Source organism: Prionailurus bengalensis, chromosome A1, assembly GCF_016509475.1.
Source record: "Prionailurus bengalensis isolate Pbe53 chromosome A1, Fcat_Pben_1.1_paternal_pri, whole genome shotgun sequence".
Classification (NCBI taxonomy): Eukaryota; Metazoa; Chordata; class Mammalia; order Carnivora; family Felidae; genus Prionailurus; species Prionailurus bengalensis.
This window is the reverse complement of record NC_057343.1, coordinates 105,472,519-105,495,349: the sequence shown is the minus strand read 5'-3', so window position 1 is coordinate 105,495,349 and position 22,831 is coordinate 105,472,519. Positions and strand designations below refer to the sequence as shown.

The window sequence follows — 22,831 nt, the reverse complement described above, 5'->3', positions numbered from 1 at the left end:
ATGGAACTTAATTATAAAAACAATTGCAGACATATTTCATTTACTGTGTTTTGCTTTATTGTGTTTCACAGACACATTATGTGTTTTGTTTTTTCTTTTCTTTTCTTTTCTTTTTTAACATTTATCCACTTTTTGCGACACAGAGACAGAGTGTGAGCAGGGCAGGAGCAGAGAGAGAGACACAGAATCCGAAACAGGCTCCAGGCTCTGAGCTGCATAAAGCCCGATGTGGGGCTCGAACTCATGAACCGTGAGATCATGACCTGAGCCGAAGTCAGACGCTTAACTGACTGAGCCACCCAGGCACCCCGCGTGTTTTGTTTTTTAAGCAAAATGAAGGTTTGTGACAATCGTGCATTCAGCATGTTCAGTGATACCATTTTTCTTTCTTTTTCTTTTCTTTTCTTTTTTTTTTTTTTAAGTAGGCTCTATGCCCAACGTGGGGCTTGAACTCACAACCCTGAGATCAAGAGTCACATGCTCTACTAAGCCAGCCAGGGGCTCATTTTTCCCCCCGTGTTGGTGTCATTTTTTTCTTTTTTGTTTTTTTTAATGCTTATTTATATTTGAGAGAGAGCATGTGAGAGAGAGGGGAGAAGGGCAGAGAGAAGTGGGGACAGAGGATCTGAAGCAGGCTCTGTGCTGATAGCAGAGAGCCTGATGCAGGGCTGGAACTCACAAACCATGAGATCATGACCTGAGCCGAAGTAACTGACTGAGCCACCCAGGCACCCCGGCACCATTTTCCTAACAACATTTATTCCTTTCACATATCTCAGTCATATGTTAGTAATTCTAACATTGTTTCAAATTTGTTTCATTACTTTTATGTTTGTTATGGTGATCTGTGATCAGCGATCTCTGATGTTACTAATGTCATTGCTTTGTTACCTACATTGGTTTTTTAGACATAATGCCATTGCACTCTTAATAGACTACAGTATAGTATAAAATAACTTTCATATGCTGTAGGAAACCAAAAAATTCATTTGACTCACTTTATTGTGGTATTCACTTTATTGCTGTGGTCTAGAACCAAACACGAAGTATCTCCGAGGTAGGTTTATATTTAGATTCTTCCGGTGTTTAAATATTCTTCTGGTGTTTAACAGCATTGTCTGTCATACACGAGATGAAATATTTCCCTCTTTTTTTATCCTGAGGGAAAGTGCAGGACAGGTGGCCACTATGTTTTCCAATGAGGACCCTTAGTGCACTTCAAGATTTAATCACCTTCTGCCTGAAAATGGACGGAAGGCTTCCAGCTTTAAAAATGCTCAGGTCTTTCCAGTTTTGCCACCTTTAGCCATCGGTACAACTTTCCTTTGTGCTAAAGTCTCCTATGTGCCCTTTGGGATGGGGGAGGGGAGGAAGGGAGCTTACCAGCCAGCCAGAAGGGCAAGAGCATTCTCCGGTGACGTGATGACATATTCCTCCATTTTGGCAGGGGCATCTCTGCTCACACTGTGGGCCGTGCTTGCCGGGGGGACAAAGATCCTCACAGCTGAGGAATTGAGGTGTGACAAAAGATACCATTACTGACCCAACCACACGACCCTCGGGTTCAGACACAACAGCACCCAGGACCCTAAAACAGATAGCTTTCTCCGTTCGGAATTCTTCATTTCGTTAACATCAAGGCATTAACCACATTGGCTGGAAAGGTCGTTGAGGGGTCACCTAGACCTTTCCTTTCTTTGGGGCTATTTTGTAATGAAACTGTTTTATCTGCTTTTGTTTGTGTGTCTGTTCAAACCTCAAAGGAGACTGAAACACTGGCACAGCCCCTGCTTTGTGTACATATTCCTCATAATTAATCTCCAACAATCTCTTCTTGAAACTGATCGCTTTCCATGACTTTAACCCCCACCCTTTTTCTATGAATGAACTTCCCTCGCTAAGGCTTTGTCTTGTCTGCTCTCCTGTAAAATTGGTCCAAGTTTTCCAAAGCCCATTGTGGCCTTGATAAAAACCCGTAAGAGCAATATTAACAACTAAGTCGTTTGAGATGATCATTCTCCCAAAAGCCAGGGCTTTCTAGGCTAATGCAGTTTTTCCTTTAGCTCTACTTTATAGCTGTTAATACTGTTGGCAGGAAGTATTTACCTAATCAGCTGCATTTTTTCAAGTTTTAGCTCTGTGATTTACAAGTGTAATTTTCCCAGTAAGAGAATGATATTTTTCTATATCCTACTTTTTTTTTTTTTTTGGCAAATTCTGTCTCTTATTCTGTTTGCTTATACAAGCCACTGAAGAATGTCCTTCATACCAAATAAAGAGAGTAGTGGAGGTTAAGAAGATGCTCCAATTTGATCCAGAAAGAATGAAACTATCTGCACCCACATATCCTACACAGATGTGATACATTTCTTTCATGTTCACAAGGCAACATATGTATCCACAGGCATTAAATAACCCAGTTAAGCTTTTATCATGGACTATTTCCAACATCTTCCCCTTTTTCTCTTTTCTAGGGCACTAAACCCACCCCAGCTTTCTCCAGCTAATTAGTTACCACACAAAGCAGAACAGCATGGATCATTACCTATGAGCAGTATAAAATAAATGCACTTGTCGGGGAATCGAAGCAGATCCTCAAATCTGCCCCAGCAGCCCCCAAATATTTCCACTCAATGCAACATCCCAGTCCTCTCTGTCTCTGCCCTGCCAGAAGGACAGCATGGAAGCCGGCCCTCCGACTTTGGCTGGGGTCTGATGTTCAAGAGTTAAACAGCAGGAACATCTAGTGGCTGTCACTGCTGATCTCCCCATCTGTGTCTGGAGCCCCGACCTGTCCGTGACTTCAGGCAGCAAGAGAAACAGAAGCACGGGAAGGCGATGGGGGCAGCAGCATGAACGGAGAAGGTGAGAGGCCTCCGCCACCTTGCGCGGCCCTGTGTCACTTACAAGGCTCCAGTGTATCCCGGCGGGCAGCGGCATTCCCCCGTGACGTGGTCACAGGTGGCTCCATTCTGACACTGGCATCGCTGGCGACAGTCATTACCGTAGGTGCCCTGCTCGCAGCGGTCCTCGCAGCGCCAGCCCCGGAAACCTGCAGCACAGTGGCAAGCCCCCGTGATGGGGTTGCACAGAGCCCCGTTTTTGCACTGGCACCGGCTGCTGCAGTGGGGCCCCCAGTGATCACCATCACAGGCTGAAGAGGGGGAAAAACAATGGAGGGTGTCAGAGTATGGATGCGGGTAAGAGCAAGCTCTTCAGAACCCGCTTTCCTCTCCCCTTGACGAGATGGCTTCATGACCCCTTCGCTGCTACTCCTCAGCTGGACATCGTGGCTCTGACACCAGCCCAGGCAATGCTTCATAAATGTGACCAGCACTAAGTGGGCCACTTCCAATCACTCCATTTCTCAAGCAGAGCTACGTTTTCCAGCTTCATGAATTTTCTTGGCCTGTTTCCTGCACCCAGAGTGTTGAGTTTGATGTGGCTAGAGTCAATGGCTAGGGGAGATGTAAGTAATGGGGGGTGGGGGGTGGGGGGAGAGGAGGCCGGCTACCCAGATGGGAAGGTTCAGCTCATACAAGGGCTTAAATGCACACTAAGGAACTGGATTGCATCTTGAGAATATGGTATTGGCCATAAAGGATTTTGAACAATGAGAGACAATGCAGATTTGTGTCCTAGAAAGGTCATCTAGCTACATTCTGAGGAAGGGGCAGGAAGGAGCTCACAAGAGGCAGGGAGATGGGGCAAGAAGAATGGCAGTAGATCAGGAAGTAAGTGAGGTTCAGGGGCCTGCCCTCAGGCAGTGATCCTGAAGACCAAGAGGGGTCCTGCAGGCAGAGCTACTGTGGAGTGGACCCACCCTGCTATAGGTCTAGGCTGGAGTAATCCAAAAGAAAACTGATCTGCTTTCAAGGTGTCAAAGAATGTGTGGATTGGGAGGTAACAGAAAAGAGAGAAAATTATTGATACAAATACTTAAATTCACTCGCTCTGGGGCGCCTGGGTGGCTCAGTCAGTTGAGCATCTGACTTCAGCTCAGGTCATGATCTCCTGTTTCGTGGGTTTGAGCCCCACATCGGGCTGTATGCTGACAGTTCAGAGCCTGGAGCCTTCTGTGGATTCTGTCTCCCTCTATCTGGCCCTCCCCTGCTCATGCTCTGTCTCTCTCTCTCTCTCTCTCTCTCTCTCTCAAAAATAAATAACTGTTAAAAAAAGTAAACTGGGGCGCCTGGGTGGCTCAGTCGGTTGGGCATCCGACTTCCCCTCAGGTCATGATCTCACCAATCCTGAGTTCAAGCCCCTCATCAGGCTCTGTGCTGACAGCTCAGGGCCTGGAGCCTACTTCAGATTCTGGGTCTCCTCCTCTCTGTGCCCCTCCCATGCTCATGCTCTGTCTCTCTGTCTCTTAATAATAAGCGTTTAAAAAATAAATAAATAAACTCAGTAAGTTTATTTAAACAGTAAGACAAACGTGAAACTGAAAACGGACAGCAAAGGAAAAGACAACAGGCACACGAAACCAGGTAAGACAGTAACAGAAAAGAACATTTGAGAAATAGATTTAAAAGCATAATTCCGAAGGAAAGGAAGAATGCCTGCAATTCAAGTCGATGAGCAGGAATAGGGGAGCAGGAAAGGAAAAATTTTCAATCCCGAACCTTCTACAAATTGTAAAGGGGGATGATAAGCAAAACTAACTCAATATGCATTGCCTACCCAGCTGTGCATTTATTTACTAATTAGATGCTATAAAAATCACTAGGGAAGAAGCACCCTGCCTGGAGCTCTTAGGATAAACTGCTTTTATGACTTAAGACACAGTTTCACTTCGTAAAAATTCTGTAACTTTAACAGATCTAGAATCAACCATCGGAAAACAAAACAAACTAGGCACACAGCAAATAACTTAGAGGAGATGTACAGGATTCACCTTCCAATATTAGAATCAACCTTTCATTTTATAACATCAAAAGGTTTAAATGAATAATTTTGTTTTTAATCAGCATGGCTTCGTTCTCATTACCGCCTTAATAAACATACTTTAACGCAATTAAAAACAATAAGAAGATTATTGAATCTAAAGCAGATCAAGAAAGCAATTACCTAAGAATTCACAATCATCTTTCACAAAGAAAGATTAGGTAGTAGTTCTGAGATTTAAGCCTCATCGTTATTCATACAGTTGTTTCCTTTATTGCCTATGGATATGGACAAAGAATTTTTTGTTCAATTATAACTCTTTCAATCTAGGAGCTATACTTAAAAAAAAATACACAGTACGTTTCTTTAAACCCCCTCGGGTATCCAAGTAGAAAAGAACATACCCTGTTTTTAAGGTAAGTTACACAGTCCTTTGTAACTTGTTCCCTGGTTCATCAATCCTAAGAGTAAGGAACAGCTTCATTCCACATAAGCCAAATCCCTTATCCTATAATCTGAACCAGTCGATTTGGTGATTTGGTTCATCACCGTTCTCTGTATTATAAATGATCTTATTCCCGAAATGTGAAGGTATCCTTGATCCCACTTCTTGTGAGATTAAATACAACCTTCAATACTTTTACTTATTTTTTAAAAGCTATTCAGTTTCACTCACTTTCTCCGATCAACCATCTCCAAAGTTTCCATATCCCTCTCAACTTGTGGGAGCCTCATATGCTAAGTTAAATATTCATTTAAAAAAAAATTTTTTTTTCAACGTTTATTTATTTTTGGGACAGAGAGAGACAGAGCATGAACGGGGGAGGGGCAGAGAGAGAGGGAGACACAGAATCGGAAACAGGCTCCAGGCTCCGAGCCATCAGCCCGGAGCCTGACGCGGGGCTCCAACTCACGGACCGCGAGATTGTGACCTGGCTGAAGTCGGAGGCTTAACTGACTGCGCCACCCAGGCGCCCCATATATTCATTTTTTCTTAATGTATCCTGGGGTATTAAGTGAGCAACACAAAACACAATTTTAGTTAATAATACTACCTTGATAAGGACAACCTGACTGTGTCAGAAGCACTTAGAAAGAAAAAACCATGATGGGTTAGAGTTCTTTCTTCCCACGGTGGCAGTGGGATAAGGGTGTGCTGGCACGCATACATTTTATGGAATACGTTTTACAACATCAGGAGAGGAGTGGGAAGAAAGAAGTCAAGGTACTGAGGGGACAGAACACGTCTCTCTTCTCTCTTGTGATTCACTTCCACATCCCATCCAACAATTTCTCTCCCAGAAGAGCAGTCAGGGAGAGACCAGTCCTATTTCCTTGGGGTTAGATAAATGCAAAAAAAACCCCCAAAAAACAAAACACACACACACACACACACACACACACACACACACACACACACAAAACAAAAACCCTTAAGACACCTCCTCATGATAGAAACAAGTTCATAGCAGAAATTGATAACTATCAGCATCAAAGAAAGGGTTTCAGGCTTTAAAGGAAATATTATCATGCCGACATGGTTAATTTCCTGTCTATATCTAAGCACTGTGGTATGCTTTGAAGTGACAGCTTCTCCCTTTGGGGCTGTGTTTCCCTAACAGGCCATTGATACATGGACCTCACCATGTGAATACTGGGCGCCAACATAAGCGATGCTGGGGGTGGGGGGGCATCCACATACAGAAGCATACAGACAAATAAGCAGGAAACAGAACAAGTGGGACACAGAAGCCTGGCTTGAATTTACGGATCACTGTGACTTCCTTTCCTCTCTTCATTTGTCATATTCAACTACTGCAACACTTCCATTTTTGCAGCTTATCACACAAAAGCCAGCTTTCTTACCCGATTGCTACAAATACAAGGGTATGTTGACTGTCTAGACAAGAGGCAGAACTTGCTCCTTATGAGCGTCAAGCTTGACCGGTTATCCTGAATTCAAGTACTGTGTTTGGAAAGGCAGTTTGGAGACTCTGAACTGAAATACTTCAAGTCTTTTACTTAACACCTCACTGTAATCTCACAGGGCAAGCATTTCATGCCTAAAGAAAAAGTGACTAGGTTGGTTATTGCCACTGAAAACCTTAAAAAAAAAAAATTGGTTACATTAAGATGGCAATAGCTAGAATATTCTAATAGGAAAAGGTAGATGAACCAACTTCAGTTTCAAATTATACTGAGAAGAACCCTGATGCTTCGAAAGGAGTGAGGACTCCTTTTCAGCTTCTGGTGTCATCTCTCTCTCTCTCTCTCTTTTTAATGTTTATTTATTTTTGAGAGAGAGACAGAGACAGAAACAGCACAAGCAGGGGAGGGGCAGAGAGAGAGGGAGACACAGAATCTGAAGCAGGCTCCAGGCTCTGAGCTGTCACCACAGAACCCGACACAGGGCTCAAACTCACGAGTGGTGAGATTATGACCCGAGCCGAAGTCAGAAGCTTAACTGACTGAGCCACCCAGGTGCTCCTAGTTTCATCTCTTGCTGTGCTGGCAGCTAGAAATGGGCTCTAGATGCTATGTCCCCAGATTCGTGCAGCTGTTTCGGGGAAAGCTTAATGAGGGTCTCAGGCAGCATGGACAGCATGCTCTAATAAGCTCTCACAATAAGGTGAAAATAAAAGGAAGTTTTTTTTTTATTTTTTTTTTAACGTTTATTTATTTTTGAGACAAAGAGAGACAGAGCATGAATGGGGGAGGGTCAGAGAGAGAGGGAGACACAGAATCCGAAACAGGCTCCAGGCTCTGAGCTGTCGGCACAGAGCCCGACGCGGGGCTCGAACTCACGGACCGCGAGATCATGACCTGAGCCGAAGTCGGACGCTTAACCGACTGAGCCACCCAGGCGCCCCAAAAGGAAGTTTAAACTACTGTGTAATATCAGAAGTATACTGTCCATGCTACAACCCTTAATGACAGCTAGCGGAGCACTGGATCCTCGCAAGACAATGGGCTCGCCCCGGAGCCCTTATGGCGATAACTTCCAGGGCTACCAGTAACCACAGGTTACATCCATGGGCTGGGTACTGAAATTCACTCAATTTACACCTCTCAAGTACCTGCCATGTGCCAGCCATAGGGCTAGGCTTAGAATTCAAAGGAGAATGGTAGAGCGCATGCTTCTGGAAGCTTACAGGTTATCAGCAGACACATTAAGTTATTAGGCACTAAAATACCCTGCGATAAGCAGTAGGGGGAGGGACAAGGTACAACAGAAAACAGAGGAATGACCCCAAAACGGTGTGGTTGAGCTGGGAAAATAATGTCTAAGTTGAGACCTAAAGGCAGAGTGTGCCCTGTTTAGGTAAAGCGTGGAGGGTTTGTACAGAGAAAGACGGGGGACTGGAAAGGGAGGGAAGCTGTAGGAGATATTACATGTGGAGAGAATAAGGCATGCAAAAGTCACAAGGCTTTTAAATCGCGAACGTCCATGAATGCCCCCTTCTATGGCATCATGGCCGCGATCATCTTCCTGTGCCCGACAAAAGAAGTAGGTATAGAAACACGTAGATGTGGAGAGGTGTTAGATACGTCCTCTCCCTCCATCAGTCCTTCCCAGGTTTCCAAGCTCAGCCTGGAAATCTCTGTCCTACAGGTACATCTTTTCAGACCCAATCTGAGATGCTCTCTGAAGAAGACACCCATATATATATCTGCCATGACGCTCATCTTGCTCTCACATCACAATTTTTGTATATGTTTGCCTTGTTCCCTATCAAATAAGACTTAATTAATTTCACAGGTGTTAAGACACACCGACAGCCTTTCTTGATCTCAGTAGTTGTCAACAGAAGGTCCCAAATTGGCATGTCACAGCAGTTATCCGGGTGACTCTGATGGTTGGAAGCATTCTGACTTCAGGGATATTAAGCCATGAAAAACCGCGCACCCTCAGTCACGAGGTGGGGTCACAACAATGATGAATCTGATACGTACAGTGATGGAGATAACCTCCCCCTTTACATGAAAACAGCGCTTTTACACACTTCTGTGGGAGAGCGGATTACCACGCCTATTTTAGAAATTAATCTTGAGTTGGGTACTGAGAGCTCTTCAGTCATAAATTCCTCTCTTGAGATATTTTTCCAAAAGAAGTAAACATATGTGTATAATGATAGGAACGATTCACAGTAGTTAATCCATTAGTAATATTTACAGTGTGCCCACAGACACTCTCCTCGGCACTAGAGACAGATGAACTCTCACAATGGCCCCATGAAGTAGGTCCTATTTGGAAGTTGTGCCCATTTTGTGGAAGAAGAAACTGAGATCCAGGTGACTTGTTATAGGTACACAGGCAGGAAGCAGGGAAGTACAGACCTCTGCCTTTTGTTGGCATTCCTTTTTTTTTTTTAATGTTTATTATTTTTGAGAGAGAGACAGAGAGAGAGAGAGAGAGAGAGAGAGAGAGAGAGAGAGAGTATGAACAAGGGAGGGGCAGAGAGAGAGGGAGACACAGAATCAGAAGCAGGGTCCAGGCTCCAAGCTGTCAACACAGAGCCCGGCTGCGGGGCTCGAACTCACGAACCCCGAGATCATGACCTGAGCCAAAGTTGGATGCTTAACCAACTGAGCCACCCAGGCACCCCCTTTAGTCTGCATTCTAAACCATGATACTTACTCCCTCCAAAGCTGTCATGTTTATCCTAGCACTGTTTATAGCAACAAAAAATTGAAAACAATCTAATTTTCTAGTAATGGGGGATTGGTGAAAAGAGATGGGTATAATCACACAATGGAACATTACATATCATCTAAAAGTGATATTATAGAAGAATATTTAATGAACTTGAAAAACATTAGCAATGTCTTCATTGTAAAAAAGCAGATTAAAATGGTACCACATGATCCAATTTTAGCAATATATTCGAATGAACTAGATGAAAGTGTTGTTAATTTAGGTCACAAAAGGCCAAATATCAGCAACTATATATGGCTGAACCTAATATCGGGGGAGTCAGGGAGAAGAAAGAACATGACAAAGGCAGAAAGACAGACAGACAGACAGACTTAGATAGATAGATAGATAGATAGATAGATAGATAGATAGATAGACAGACAGACAGATATTGAGAGGCTCTATGATCAAATGTCACCACTGGGGATCTCTGGGTCTTAAGAATATGCTTGATATTCCCTTTGTTCATTTAGATTAACCACCTTTTCTAAACTCTCTGCAATCATTGTACATCCTTTTGGCAGTATGAGAAAAGCAAGCAAACAATGATTTTTAAAGGGTTCGATCTGCTGAGCCTTTGTATTGTGCCAGGTTCTGTGCTCCCTGCTTCAGACACCACTTTCTGGTCCTCAGAGCAATCACAACAAGGTGGGTCATCATTATCATCTCCGGCACATGGAGGATATTTAGGATGAGATTCTTTAGGTAAAGTGTCCCAAAACACCAGGCTGGTAGGGGTGGCATCCGTATTCAAAGGCCAAGCATTTTTCAGGAAGCCATGCTGCTCCTGAAGGAGTGAAATTATGTATTTTGCTTAAACATAATATCCCACAATTTCACCAGATAGGACCCATGAAGGCAGGGCAGCAAATGATAAAACCTGTCACTGAGCCAGCCCATGGGGTCAGCCAATGACTCACTATTTAGGGGCACTGGAACTAGGAAATTACCTCAGTCGTGAGAACATAGTGAAAATACGATTGAGGAGATGTCATATCTGAAGAGCTTCTGTAAGTTGGTAATGATTCTATGCAAACAAAAACACCAATAAGCTCACTGTGAAAATGGTATTGATGTCAACTAGCTTTAGGAGCACACCAAACTGAACACTAGACCCACGTGGCACATGGCCAGCGTTCGTGGTCTGTTTGGTAGAGGAATGGAATCGATCGTGAATGTAGATCCACATTCCACAAGGAGACCAATGGGTAAAACTATCTCAACACCTCTGGGAACATTCTCCTTTCCTGACCCACTTAAAAAAATTTTAATGTTATTTTCTGAGAGAGAGAGAGAGAGAGAACAAACCAGAGAGGGGCAGACAGAGAGAGGAGAGACAGAGAATCCCAAGCAGGCTGTGGGCTATCAGCGCAAAGCCCAACTCAGGGCTCGAACTCACCAACTGGGAGATCTTGACCTGAGCCGAAACTAAGAGCCAGACGTTGAACCGAATGAGCCACCAAGGCGTCCTTCTCGTGACCCACGTTAAACCCTCAGTCCAATCTCCCCTTCAAAGGATGGGACGAGAACGAAGGGGTTGTAAGATACATCAAGTTTCAAACATGCGGCAGCCTTATGCGGCTATTTCAAATATCACAATATCTCAATGCCACAGGTATAATTATTCCAACATATCATGTGCCAAATTAACTCAGATGATAATTTGCTCAGTCACTTAGCATTCACGTGGCAGTGGCAAGGACTCAGCCCAACCTGTCAATGCCTCAAAGCTGTGATCTTGCTGTACCCCATCAGGCCACCCCAGGCAACCAAAGCCCAACAGAGACAAAATCTGCCATCAGCGCACATTCACGGCTTCTCCCTGATTTTCAAAGGGGAACGTTCTAAGACAAATCATCTCACAGATGTTTGAAAAATATTTTTTTGGCCTAAAAATGGTATTTGCCAGGCTTCAAAGTGTTAACAGCAGTTTCATCAGAAGGGTTTTGATGCAGAATATCTCAACATGTCCACAGACACCCACGTATCGACAAAAACGTGGCATTAAGAACATTCTTCGAACAAACAGCAGATAGTTTAGTAAATCTCGTGTCTTTGTGTAGAGAAAGAATGAAAGAAAGGAGCACAATGAGAGATACACAGAAATGCCAAGTTGAGAGATGCTTTGGAGCAAAGAACAAGGGCACATTAATACATTGCCTCAGCCACAACATTCCTCCACAACGACAACAGAAAAAAGGAAAGGATGAAATCATTTTTCCCTTAGATTAAGGAGTAATGTTTACCATCAAGTTCACCTTGTTACAGACCTTCATCAATCACGAGCTGGCTCAAGGAAGGGTATAATCATTCAGCATCAGACAGACCTGGACCCTAGCTACTGTCACTTCATAACCATGGAACCTTGAGCAAGTTCCCAAACTTTGTTCTACTTAATTCTCTCTCTGTCACATGGGAATGGTGGGACATACTCATCACACAAAACGTACCTTTGGTATGTGTGACACAGCATGGATCCAGTATAGCAGAAATTTTATTCCATGGTCAGCACATTGGAATATCCCACCCCAGTAAAAACAACAACAACAAAAAAAAAAACCACCCTAGAGAAACATCCTCCAGCTGTACATAAAGCTAGAATAACAGGCCTGTCGTTGGTTTGTACTGTCTTTCTTGCATGAATCATTCATGACAAAGGCACAACTTGGTTCTCCCAATGTGAATTTCAAAAACAAATTGCCCACAAACTCCGCAAAGTGAAAGACGAGGTGGGGTGTCATCCCTTTTGACCATTTTCATAAAGCCAAATGGAAAAAGCTCAGGCCTGCAGTGAAACCCAGTGCTAGGTGACATCCTATTTTTACTTGCCAGATAGAAACTGGATTTAGAAACTTCCCGCTTGCGGGTGACCAGTGTGCCCAGAGGGGCAGGCGGGTACCTGGAGGCCAGAAAAGTAAAAGGAGGAACCAGGAAACAACGCATGAACTCCTGAGTAATCCTCCCCTTCGCATAAAGAAATAGGTGGCCATAGGGCGCCTGGGTGGCGCAGTCGGTTAAGCGTCCGACTTCAGCCAGGTCACGATCTCACGGTCTGTGAGTTCGAGCCCCGCGTCGGGCTCTGGGCTGATGGCTCAGAGCCTGGAGCCTGTTTCCGATTCTGTGTCTCCCTCTCTCTCTGCCCCTCCCCCGTTCATGCTCTGTCTCTCTCTGTCCCAAAAATAAATAAATGTTGAAAAAAAAAAAAGAAAGAAATAGGTGGCCATAAATAAAACCTACAGAATCTTGCCGTATTACTAGGCACCAAAACCACTGACTTGATCTTGCCTCAGCCTCTCTATGCCCACTAAGACAAGAGAAGCAGCCTTGAAACCCACACTGAACTTCAAGATGCTTTTCTAAAGCGACTGGCTCTAAATTACAGAGAACAACAGAAGTGGCCAATTCTGTGCACTTGTGTTAGGTCTAAACCAATCCCAGATGAAATGATGAGTGGTCTGCATTTTGTTGTTGTTTTATTTTGTTTTTATTTGTCTTGGATTTGACCTCTAGTATAGAAGAAGTCAAATCGTAGAACCGCATGGGGTTTGAGAAACTTGTGGATACATCTGTCCCAGACACTTCCAGCAGGATAATATATGGAATCTGGGAACTAGGCTTTATCATCGGGAAAGTGATGTCAGCTTATAATATATAACTACCCTCACCAGGGTTGCTGATTGAAGAAACTAAGACTAAGTGCCCTTAACATTTAAATGTCAAGTATCTTTTAGGATACATTAGTCAGCCATACTGACTTGAAAATGTATTTTTGTATGGTATTTTGCTGTAATGTTCACCATTGACTTTAAACACAGGGCAATCTGTGACTAGGAGAGAAATTAACAGGGAAGACGTTCAGCCCTTCACATTCTGATACATATAGACAAAGCACAAGTAAGTCACTTTCAGGAAAATCGCTCTACGGAGTTTCAGGAGTGACCAAAATAAACTTCCACTGTCTCAAAGGAGAGCAAAACATGGTTCTTCTTGAAATATACACCCTTTCTTCCTAAGCTCTGGTTCCCTCAAGTTCTTTTATCTCCGTGTGATTTCATTCCCTTCGCTTCAGGCTAACAAGGCTACGGTATGTCATTCCCTTTGTTAATGCAGAAGAAAAGACCCTCATTCAAAACATCAAGTGCTTTAAAAATAAAACAACTTTGTAAAGCTTCCCCATCCATGAAGAAGAACAATAAAAATGTATTTTCCAGATCCTCTGAAAGCACTAAAACCTCACGTCCTTCACATGTCAAAAAAGCCACTGGAGAGCTGACAGAGAGCCAACGATCACTGTGGACAACCACCCAGTGCTGTTGATATTAATATTATTCAGTGGCTGAGAGAAAACCTTTATTCTTCTTTAAAAAAAAAAATGTTTGTTAAATGAATTTTCAAAGCATGAAATATCATTTTAGAACTGCAGCGAATGCTTATCTCAAATTATGAAGCAGAAAAAAAGGGCGTGAAATGTTTATTCTTTAATGTGTCTAAATATAAACGTTGATGTCTCTCAATGAAAGCATATTGATGACCCTGTTCACGGTGCAGGAAAATCTCAAGGCTATAAACGGTAGGCTCGGCTTAAGTGAAGGATTTGGGGGGATTACATTGATCCACTGAAGTCAAAAGAATAATAAAAACCTCAGAAACCATTACAGGGTGTCTTGCTTTACAAAGTCCTGCCGTATTTTTGTTCTTTTGCTCATGTATTTTTTTTTCATGAAACATGTATTAAGTATCTTCTAAGGCCACGACGTTCTGTTTGTTGAGGAACACACACTACCTGATCCTGCCTGACATGTTCCACAGCAGGATTTCTTGATCTGCTGGAAGAGACTGGTCCCCAGTGAGACTTATCGCAAAGCAGGCGTGCTAGGTGTTACAGTTCACAGGATGCTCGAGGGACACAGAGGATCTATGTTATGTGTGTACTGAACCTTCGGGCAGAGGAAAGGAGGGATGGGGAGAAGGTTTCCAGGCGAGGTGAGGCTTCAGGGGAGCACCGGAGAGTAAGCACTCGTCACCACCACTGGGCAAGTACTAAAGCTCTTCATTCCGGATGTGAGAGTCAAAGGGCGGAAGCCTTAAATGTTTGCTTAAAATCCCACAGTGAGGAAACTAGACCCCCAGCCCTCACTGTTCCCTGGATGGTCTGGAAAATATAATACAGTTTTCTTGGGAAAAAAAAAAAAAAAACACTTTTTTTTTTTTTTTTTTTTTTAGCTATGGGAGACTACAAGTGATACTGTAACAAAGGCCCGTGCACACACAACCTAGAATTAACTGTTGGGAATGCTACATCCCCTTTACTTCATCATTTGAGGCGAGAAATAAAATATGAGAGATGAAGTCCCCTTTGTCTTCTCTGTGCCTGGTTCCCAGGTCTCTCCCTGCCCCTTCCTCAGAGGTAACTGCATGATTTTAACCTGCATCCTGCTAGTCTGTGTGTGTCCAGAAATAATAAACTGTATCATTTCATGTAGTTATTAGTTTTACATGAAATGTATACATCACTGTGCATCTTGCTTTTTCTGCCCTGTCTGATGGCATTGAGATCAGTTAATATCACACATCTGCTAGCACAGAATACTGTGTATCAATTTATAGGAATGAATGGCTACACAGCATTCCTCCATATTAACAGCCTCTAACAAACTTCTATTTTCCCTTATTCATGGCCATTATCTGTTGTTGCCAATTTTTCACTGTTACAAAGATGGAAAGAACAGATCCCCCAGTTTAAGCAAAGCAAAGTTTTCTGCAAGGTCTGTAGACAAATGACAAAGGAGTAGGAGTAAAATTCCTGGATCCTATGGTGCACTCAAATTAGAATTTTACTCTAGAGACAGGAAAATTGCTCTCTAAAGTTACTCTGCCAATTTACCCTCATGGGAGCGGTATATGGAATCTTCCTTTCACATCCTTGCCAACATGCGGTGCTGACAGACTTCTTAACTTTTGCCAATCTGATGGCAAAAAATGGCATCTTGGTCATTTACTATGCACTTCGCTGATTATGACAAAGAGAAGCATATTCTCATAAACTTATTAGCCGATCAGGTTTCCTGGTCTCTAAATTATCTTACTGTGCTGCCCATTCTAAAGTTGAGGGGGTTTTCTTATTGACTTGTGGGAATTCTTCATGAATTCCATATACTAATCATTTGCTTTATACATTGCAAAAATCTTTTCCCATCCCTGCTTCTATTTAACTTCGCTTAAGACATTTTCTGTCTTGAAGAAGTTTTTCACTTTGATGTGGTCTAATTATTCTGAGAACTAATGGATAACATGGATAAATCTGATTTATGTATTACTAATTTTACAACATAAGGTTGTTTTTTTTTTTTAAGGGGCTGCTTTTCTTCAATGTATGAACAAAACTTCACAGTTTAGATACCAACATCCAGCGCAAGCAGTTCCATTGAAATTTAAACTTTCTTTGGAAGTTACTTTCACTAGTTTTGTGGAATAGTGGTGAGTAGTAAAACATTAGGCTTTCGCAGAGGTTTAAGATGATCCTATCGTCTATGATTCAAGAGCTAGGCTTCTCTTGCAACCTCTTCTATTTTATTCTGTTGGAATAGTCTTTATCACTTATTACTTTCTATACTTTTAAAAGAATATTTCAGGGAGAGAGTGTGGGGAAGAGGGACAGATTGAGAGAGAGAGAGAGAGAGAGAGAGAGAGAGAGAGAGAGAGAATCTTAAGCAGGGTCTACGCTCAGCGTGATCTCATATTCCTGGGATCATGATCTGAGACGAAATCAAGAGTCGGGCGCCTGGGTGGCGCAGTCGGTTGAGCGTCCGACTTCAGCCAGGTCACGATCTCGCGGTCCGTGAGTTCGAGCCCCGCGTCAGGCTCTGGACTGATGGCTCAGAGCCTGGAGCCTGCTTCCGATTCTGTGTCTCCCTCTCTCTCTGCCCCTCCCCCATTCATGCTCTGTCTCTCTCTGTCCCCAAAATAAATAAAATGTTAAAAAAAATTAAAAAAAAAAAAGAAATCAAGAGTCAGACACTCAACTGACTAAGCCACCCAGGTGCCCCTACTTTCTTTGCGTTTTTAGTTTAAACATGGCAAATGTGATTAATTTCTCTAGTATACAGGTACAAATGTTCAAACTTTTAAAAATCTATGAAGTTGTCGATGAATTAAAAGATGATTTTGACAAAAGAAAAACACCGTGACGGGCCCCTTTTCTTGTTTGCCTTGAAGAACCTTTCACGTGTTTTAAAAAAATTCTCTCATACAATCGCAAACAATAAGAAATCATGTATAATTGGTGAAAGATACCGGACTACGTAATACACCACAGCACTTAAATATTTTATCCAATTAACAACATAACTCCGTAAGATGAAATGTATGTAGTTCTACTAAACTCAAGTGTCAGCGCACCCATTTTACAGGTATGGTGACAAATAAGGCTCCGGGACCGCCTAATACATATCATTATTTCACTCTCAGCAGAACAGCCAGGAAACGCATTTGTGCTGTCAGAAACTGGTTGCTGTGTGATTGCAAATAATTTGTAGTCTGAGTTTCTTTGCCTAATTTCTTACTGCTCCTACTCCATTGTGGTACACGTTTCACTAAGTTCCACATTGTCATACAAAATCCCCACCTTGAGACATAATACGCGGAAGTTTAGATGGCAGAACCGTTCGGCGTTACCCGCTGGAACGAGGGCGGGCTTTCAAACACCTTTCTTAGTCTTGAGACCGCTGTGTCAGAAGCCTCAGCCCTCTACGAGTAGTAACCTTGATGTTCGTACTATAGCTTTCCCTCTCCTGAGGCCAAGGAGCTCCCACATCCCCACTGCCTAATAGTTCATGGAAACCACATCGAGTACATGTCACCTGGCTTCTATGATTTCACTGCAGGTGACTGTTTATGGACAAGGAATCTTCTGCTAAGTCACCAAGGAAGAATGGGCCCCCTCTACACACAGCCAAGAGCCACAGGAACCCAAACTATCTTAAGACCACTGAAGGGAAGAACCCTTCATAGGGTCATACCCTTTCTCTAGAAGACTTATGATTACTTCCTTCTTAACTTCTCTGGATATTTTGCTTATATATTTGGGCACATACTTCCAATCCCTGTTAAACTGAAAGCTCCTTGAACAAAGAGTCGGAGTCTTATTCATCTCTCATGTCTCGCTTTTATATCCATTACTATTCCTGGAACATTTATGCCTTTATTCCTTCCTCTCACAAATATATATTGAGCATTACTGTGTGCCCAGTACTGTGCTGGACATTAAGTGAGCAAATTAGCTACAGAGCAGTGAAAACAACAGACAAAATTTTAGGGGCCCTACGTCCCAGAAGGAAAGACAGTCCCAAAACAAAAGAAAACAAAACAAAATATTTTCAGTGCCATAAAAAAAATTAAAAAGGAGATGTGATCAAGAATCATGGGGAATACCCTTTATATATAAAGGTTGGGGAAAGCTGAGACCTGATTGGCCTCAAGAAGCCAGCCACATAAAGATCTTGGGAGAAGAGTATTCCAGGTTGAAGGAAGATCGAGGGCAAAGGGAGAAATGAAACCAGTGTGGGGACGCCTGGGTGGCTCAGTTGGTTAAGCGTCTGACTTTAACTCAGGTCACGATCTTGCCGTCTGTGGACTCAAGCCCCACGTCGGGCTCTGTGCTGACAGCTCAGCGCCTGGAGCCTGTTTCGAATTCGGTGTCTCCCTCTCTCTCTGCCCCTCCTCTGCTCACACTCTCAAAAATAAATAAACATTAAAAAAATTTTTTTTTTGAAACCATTGTGTCCCATGAAAGGAAGGGAGAGGGCTGGGTAGTATGATACCCAGAGAGAAAGTGTGATGACAAGGGATAGATGGCATAGGGGTGGGACAGGTCAAAAAGAGCTTTGGCGATGATTCCATCTTGGGAAATACTGGGGAGTTCTGTTTTATAGAACAGTTTTGCAAGGTCACTCTGGGGTCACTACAGAGAACTGATCCCAGTTGGCCCAATTAGGTGTAGCATCAAAGAGGCTATTGTGGGGGCACAGTCGGTTGAGCGTCCGACTTCAGCCAGGTCACGATCTCGCGGTCCAGGAGTTCGAGCCCCGCGTCAGGCTCTGGGCTGATGGCTCGGAGCCTGGAGCCTGTTTCCGATTCTGTGTCTCCCTCTCTCTCTGCCCCTCCCCCGTTCATGCTCTGTCTCTCTCTGTCCCAAAAATAAATAAACGTTGAAAAAAAAATTAAAAAAAAAAAAAAGAGGCTATTGTGTGAGCACCGATTAAAAGAGGGCAGTGACATGGATTGGAGGGGTAGCACTCAGGTCATGATCTCACAGTCTGTGAGTTCGAGCCCTGTGTCAGGCTCTGAGCTGTCAGCACAGAGCCTGGAGCCTGCTTCGGATGCTGTGGTTCCCTCTCGCTCTACCCCTCCCCCACTTGCGCTCTGTCTCTGTCTCTCTCTCTCAAAAATAAATAAACGTTAAATTTTTTTTTAAATAAAAGCTTAGATTTTGTTATATTTTGAGGTTGAACCAAGATTTTCTGATAAGCAGATGTAGAGGGATATTGAAGAAAGCCACAAGAAAAAAAAAAAAGGAAAGAAAAGAAAAAGGAAACACATGAATACATGATACGGAATGGAGTTTAGTAACATGACAGCCAAGCCTGGTCTTTAACAGCCACCGCGTGTGGACTAGTGCAAGTAACGTAAACGTCTACAGTGTTCTCAGTAAGCCAGAATGTAAACCAGACATGAATCCATCTGGTAAGGACATCCACGTTCGGAGGTTGAGAATAATGCAGGAAACTGCACCAGGGCTCTGTCTGGGGGACCTCGTGCCCAGCAACTGTGGACAGAGAGAGGCTTCTGCTAAGCAAGGGGGTGGCCCCCGGGACTAAACAAGATGTCCACAACGAGCGTCTGCATCCACTGTTCCACCCACACACTGAAGTCTAGTGGAAGCCACATCTGTCACACAAAGAATTGCAAGTAAGTACCAGGTACAATGCCGAGCAGGGAACAGCTACGGGGTCATCTAATCCTCACGGTTAGGTCGTCTCATCCTTATTTCAGGACGAGGAACGTGAGGCCCAGAAACAGCACCGAAAGGACAGCAGCCAGGACTCCTGCAATTCAGCTCCAACACGGGGTTTAGAGGGAGCAGGGGGAGGAGGTTCCCTGACCCTCCAGAGAGAAACCAAGAACAGCGCAGTTTTCAGCGTCCTTCGGAAAGGCCAAGTCCACATTTTGTGCTCATGACCTCTATCGAAAGATGTGGGCAGTCCATCAGCGAAACTGCCTTCAGGCGGGTCTGATGAACCCTTCCCAGCTCCATCCTTCCCACCTGTCATCAATGCCCTGCCCCCACGCCAGTGAGCCCAAAAGATCTCTTAGTCCTGCTGCTTCATCAACCCGATTTCTAAAGTAATTCTGACAGCACGATTGGGCATGTTAACGACTCACTGTGAGGACTGGGTTCTGAGCGTCTTCTCTTCCCAGACACCATCGATCCGACTATTGTGTCCAGTCGATAGAGCTTTGCAGCAGACCTTGCTGGGGAATAAGCCAGCTTTTTGTGTCTCACGATTTCTGGCTTGCGCTATCCTTCAAATGGATTCCCCGATCGGAATATCCCGCAGGCAAAGTCTTATTACTTACTCCCTGCTGCACAGCACGCCTGCTTTATATAAAAGGTTATCAGTGTTCCTAATGTTGTACCTGAAAATGTTTGAGCTAGTCTTGCCTCCCAGGCATATTTTTACTGCTTCCAAGTACATTTAACCAGAAACGCTATCGGTGGCTAAATAAGCCCCAGTTTCGAATTTCTAAACCGAAATTAATTTCCATGTTTGCCTCTACTTGGTACTCATTTCAGAAGCCTGCGGAACAAGCTTTGAAAGCTATTTGCGGGCTACTGGCTGATTTAGGGCTCTCCCTTGCATCCTGGAAGTGCCCTATAGCCAGAGGAGAAACACCTTTCTCTATAGACGTTTAGAAAAATCATAAACAGGATTATATAGATTGAGAGAACAAATGTGTTACTGCTACTCATGCAAAAGCTTTAAAGGGTTTCCAAAACAAAGAAAGGTCTCAGGGATTGCATATATGTAAGAGAAAACCACACATAAAATCACAGGTTGTACAATCTGCCCAACATTCTTAATATTATAAATGAGGAAATTAAAAATTACAAAATGAGACCATCCAAAGGGGTGTCATTTAAAATTCATTACCTCTGAGAGTGTGTCTTTGACATCTCTCAGAGGGCTTTTCTTTTCTTATTTTTAAAACTATTTTTGTTTATTTTTGAGAGAAAAAAGACAGAGAGACAGAGCGTGAGCAGGGGAGGGGCAGAAAGAGAGAGGAGGACCCAGAATCCGAAGCAGGCTCCAGTCTCTGAGCTGTCAGCACAGAGCCCGACGCAGGGCTCAAATCACAAACCACAAGACGACGACCCGAGCCGAAATTGAAGCTTAACCGACTGAGCCACCCAGGTGCCCCTCAGGATGCTTATTTTCACATTTGTCTGGTGCTGTCAGCCCCTGCCTCCTGTTCTCATTCCTCTCAGGGCCACGGACCCTTGACACTTTAACCAAACCTCCTTTCCAATTTCACGAGACACTGTACCCTTGTGGTTAAAAAGACTGGCCATAAAGGGGATGTGACTATGCCTCCACCATTTAGTAGGTGTTTAAACTGAGACAAGTCATTTAATTGTTCGGCATGTCTGCTTCTTCATCAGTAAAATAGGAACAAGAATTGTACCCATGTCACGTCTGCCACGAGTATTAAACGTGACTCCTATAAAGCCCTTGCGGTGATGCTGTGCACATACCAAGGACGCAAGGACTATTACCGTCATCATCATCATCAATATGACCCAACTCCTGCACCCTTTCACGTCGGCAGATTGTCTCTGTTGCCAGTTTACCCAAAGAAAGGTCATCAGATACGAACCCCCTCAAGCTCTCCCCACCTTTGCCCACTAGCTCCCTGATTCCACACACCTCTTGATATCTCTGCCAGCCCTTCTTTCCTCTTCATGCCATATCCAGTTCTCACTCCCGTACCCAGTGCCATTTTTGGCTTTCTCCAGCCACCTCTGTTCTGTGTACCTGCCTCGAAGCCGTGAGCTCTGTGAGGCCAGCGAAAGCTCCACATGCGTTTCCTTATCCCCAGCATCCAATACAGTTCCTTGCACACAGCAATCACTCAATGAAAGTTCACACCATGAACACGCGGATGACCTTCATGGAATCATACAGCTCATTCAATCTAATTAAATAGAACAACCATTCACTCTGCTCCAACCACATGCCAGGCACAATGGAGGCTAACGAGATTAATAACACACAGCGCCTGCCTTCTAGGAGTTGTTTTTCATGCCCTGAAAGAGGAAGAGGGATAGAAGATTGATGAAGGGATGGAGAGATAGATGTTGGGGGGAGGAAAAGGGAGAGGGGGAAGAGGAGGGAAGGGAGAGATGGAGGTAGGTTAGATTGATGTCATATAGGCTAGGGTATGCATTAGAATGCCAATAAAAGTAAAATATGAGTGAGGTTTTTTTTTTTAAATCATTTAATCAAATTTTAAAAGAAGCAATATGTCTGAGTTCAGTCAAATAAATCATGATTTTACTCCAGGGGAAGAAACTTTGTACAGTCTTCTGACACACTTGGTTTTTTTTTTTTTTTAATACAGAGAATACATTGAGATCCAGGAAGACTGTCTGTACGTCACAGACAGGAATCCATCCGTCCATGGACAAAGTAAACGGTCAGATTAAATCTCCAAGGGAAGCCTTTGTAAACCTGCACCTGTGAAAGTACCTGTTCCTTATTCTACCACGTACATTAGTAAAGAAAACACACACACACACACACACACAGATAGCTGTGTGTGACAGGTATTGATTTACTGCCGTCTGATTATCTGGAGTGAATGATCCTGATTATCAGGCAGAAATTGGGTTGCACAGTAGGATAAAGGAGAACCATGTCTGGAAGCCAAGAGATTCTGTGGGTTCCTAAGAAGTATTTCCACGCCCAGAAGTAAAGGTCAACAGAGAAATCAACCAAAAAAAAAGGGGGGGGGCAGGACAACTGGAGATTCAGATCCTTCAAGGGGGATAAAGGTTGAGTTCGCTCCACCAGGTAAAGAACCCCAAGCAGCTGAGGTGTGAGGGAGGAGGGGGAAAATACAGAATGAGGGGTGGAAAGAGGAAGCCGTATATACAGTTATAGCCTTGTGACAAATGACAGCAAGGAGGCCTGC

At 43.6% G+C, this 22,831-nt stretch overlaps 1 protein-coding gene across 1 annotated transcript in view; it reads right to left on the bottom strand.

Annotated features, from left to right (window-relative positions):
* Positions 1 to 22,831, bottom strand: part of MEGF10 (multiple EGF like domains 10) — a 179,342-nt gene that overhangs the window by 61,838 nt on the left and 94,673 nt on the right. The window contains exons 6-7 of the mRNA XM_043586764.1: positions 2,908 to 3,154; positions 1,384 to 1,504 (exon numbers count right to left, since the gene is read on the bottom strand). Of these exons, the coding sequence (XP_043442699.1) occupies positions 1,384 to 1,504; positions 2,908 to 3,154 (368 nt within the window). The remainder of the gene's footprint in view (positions 1 to 1,383; positions 1,505 to 2,907; positions 3,155 to 22,831) is intronic.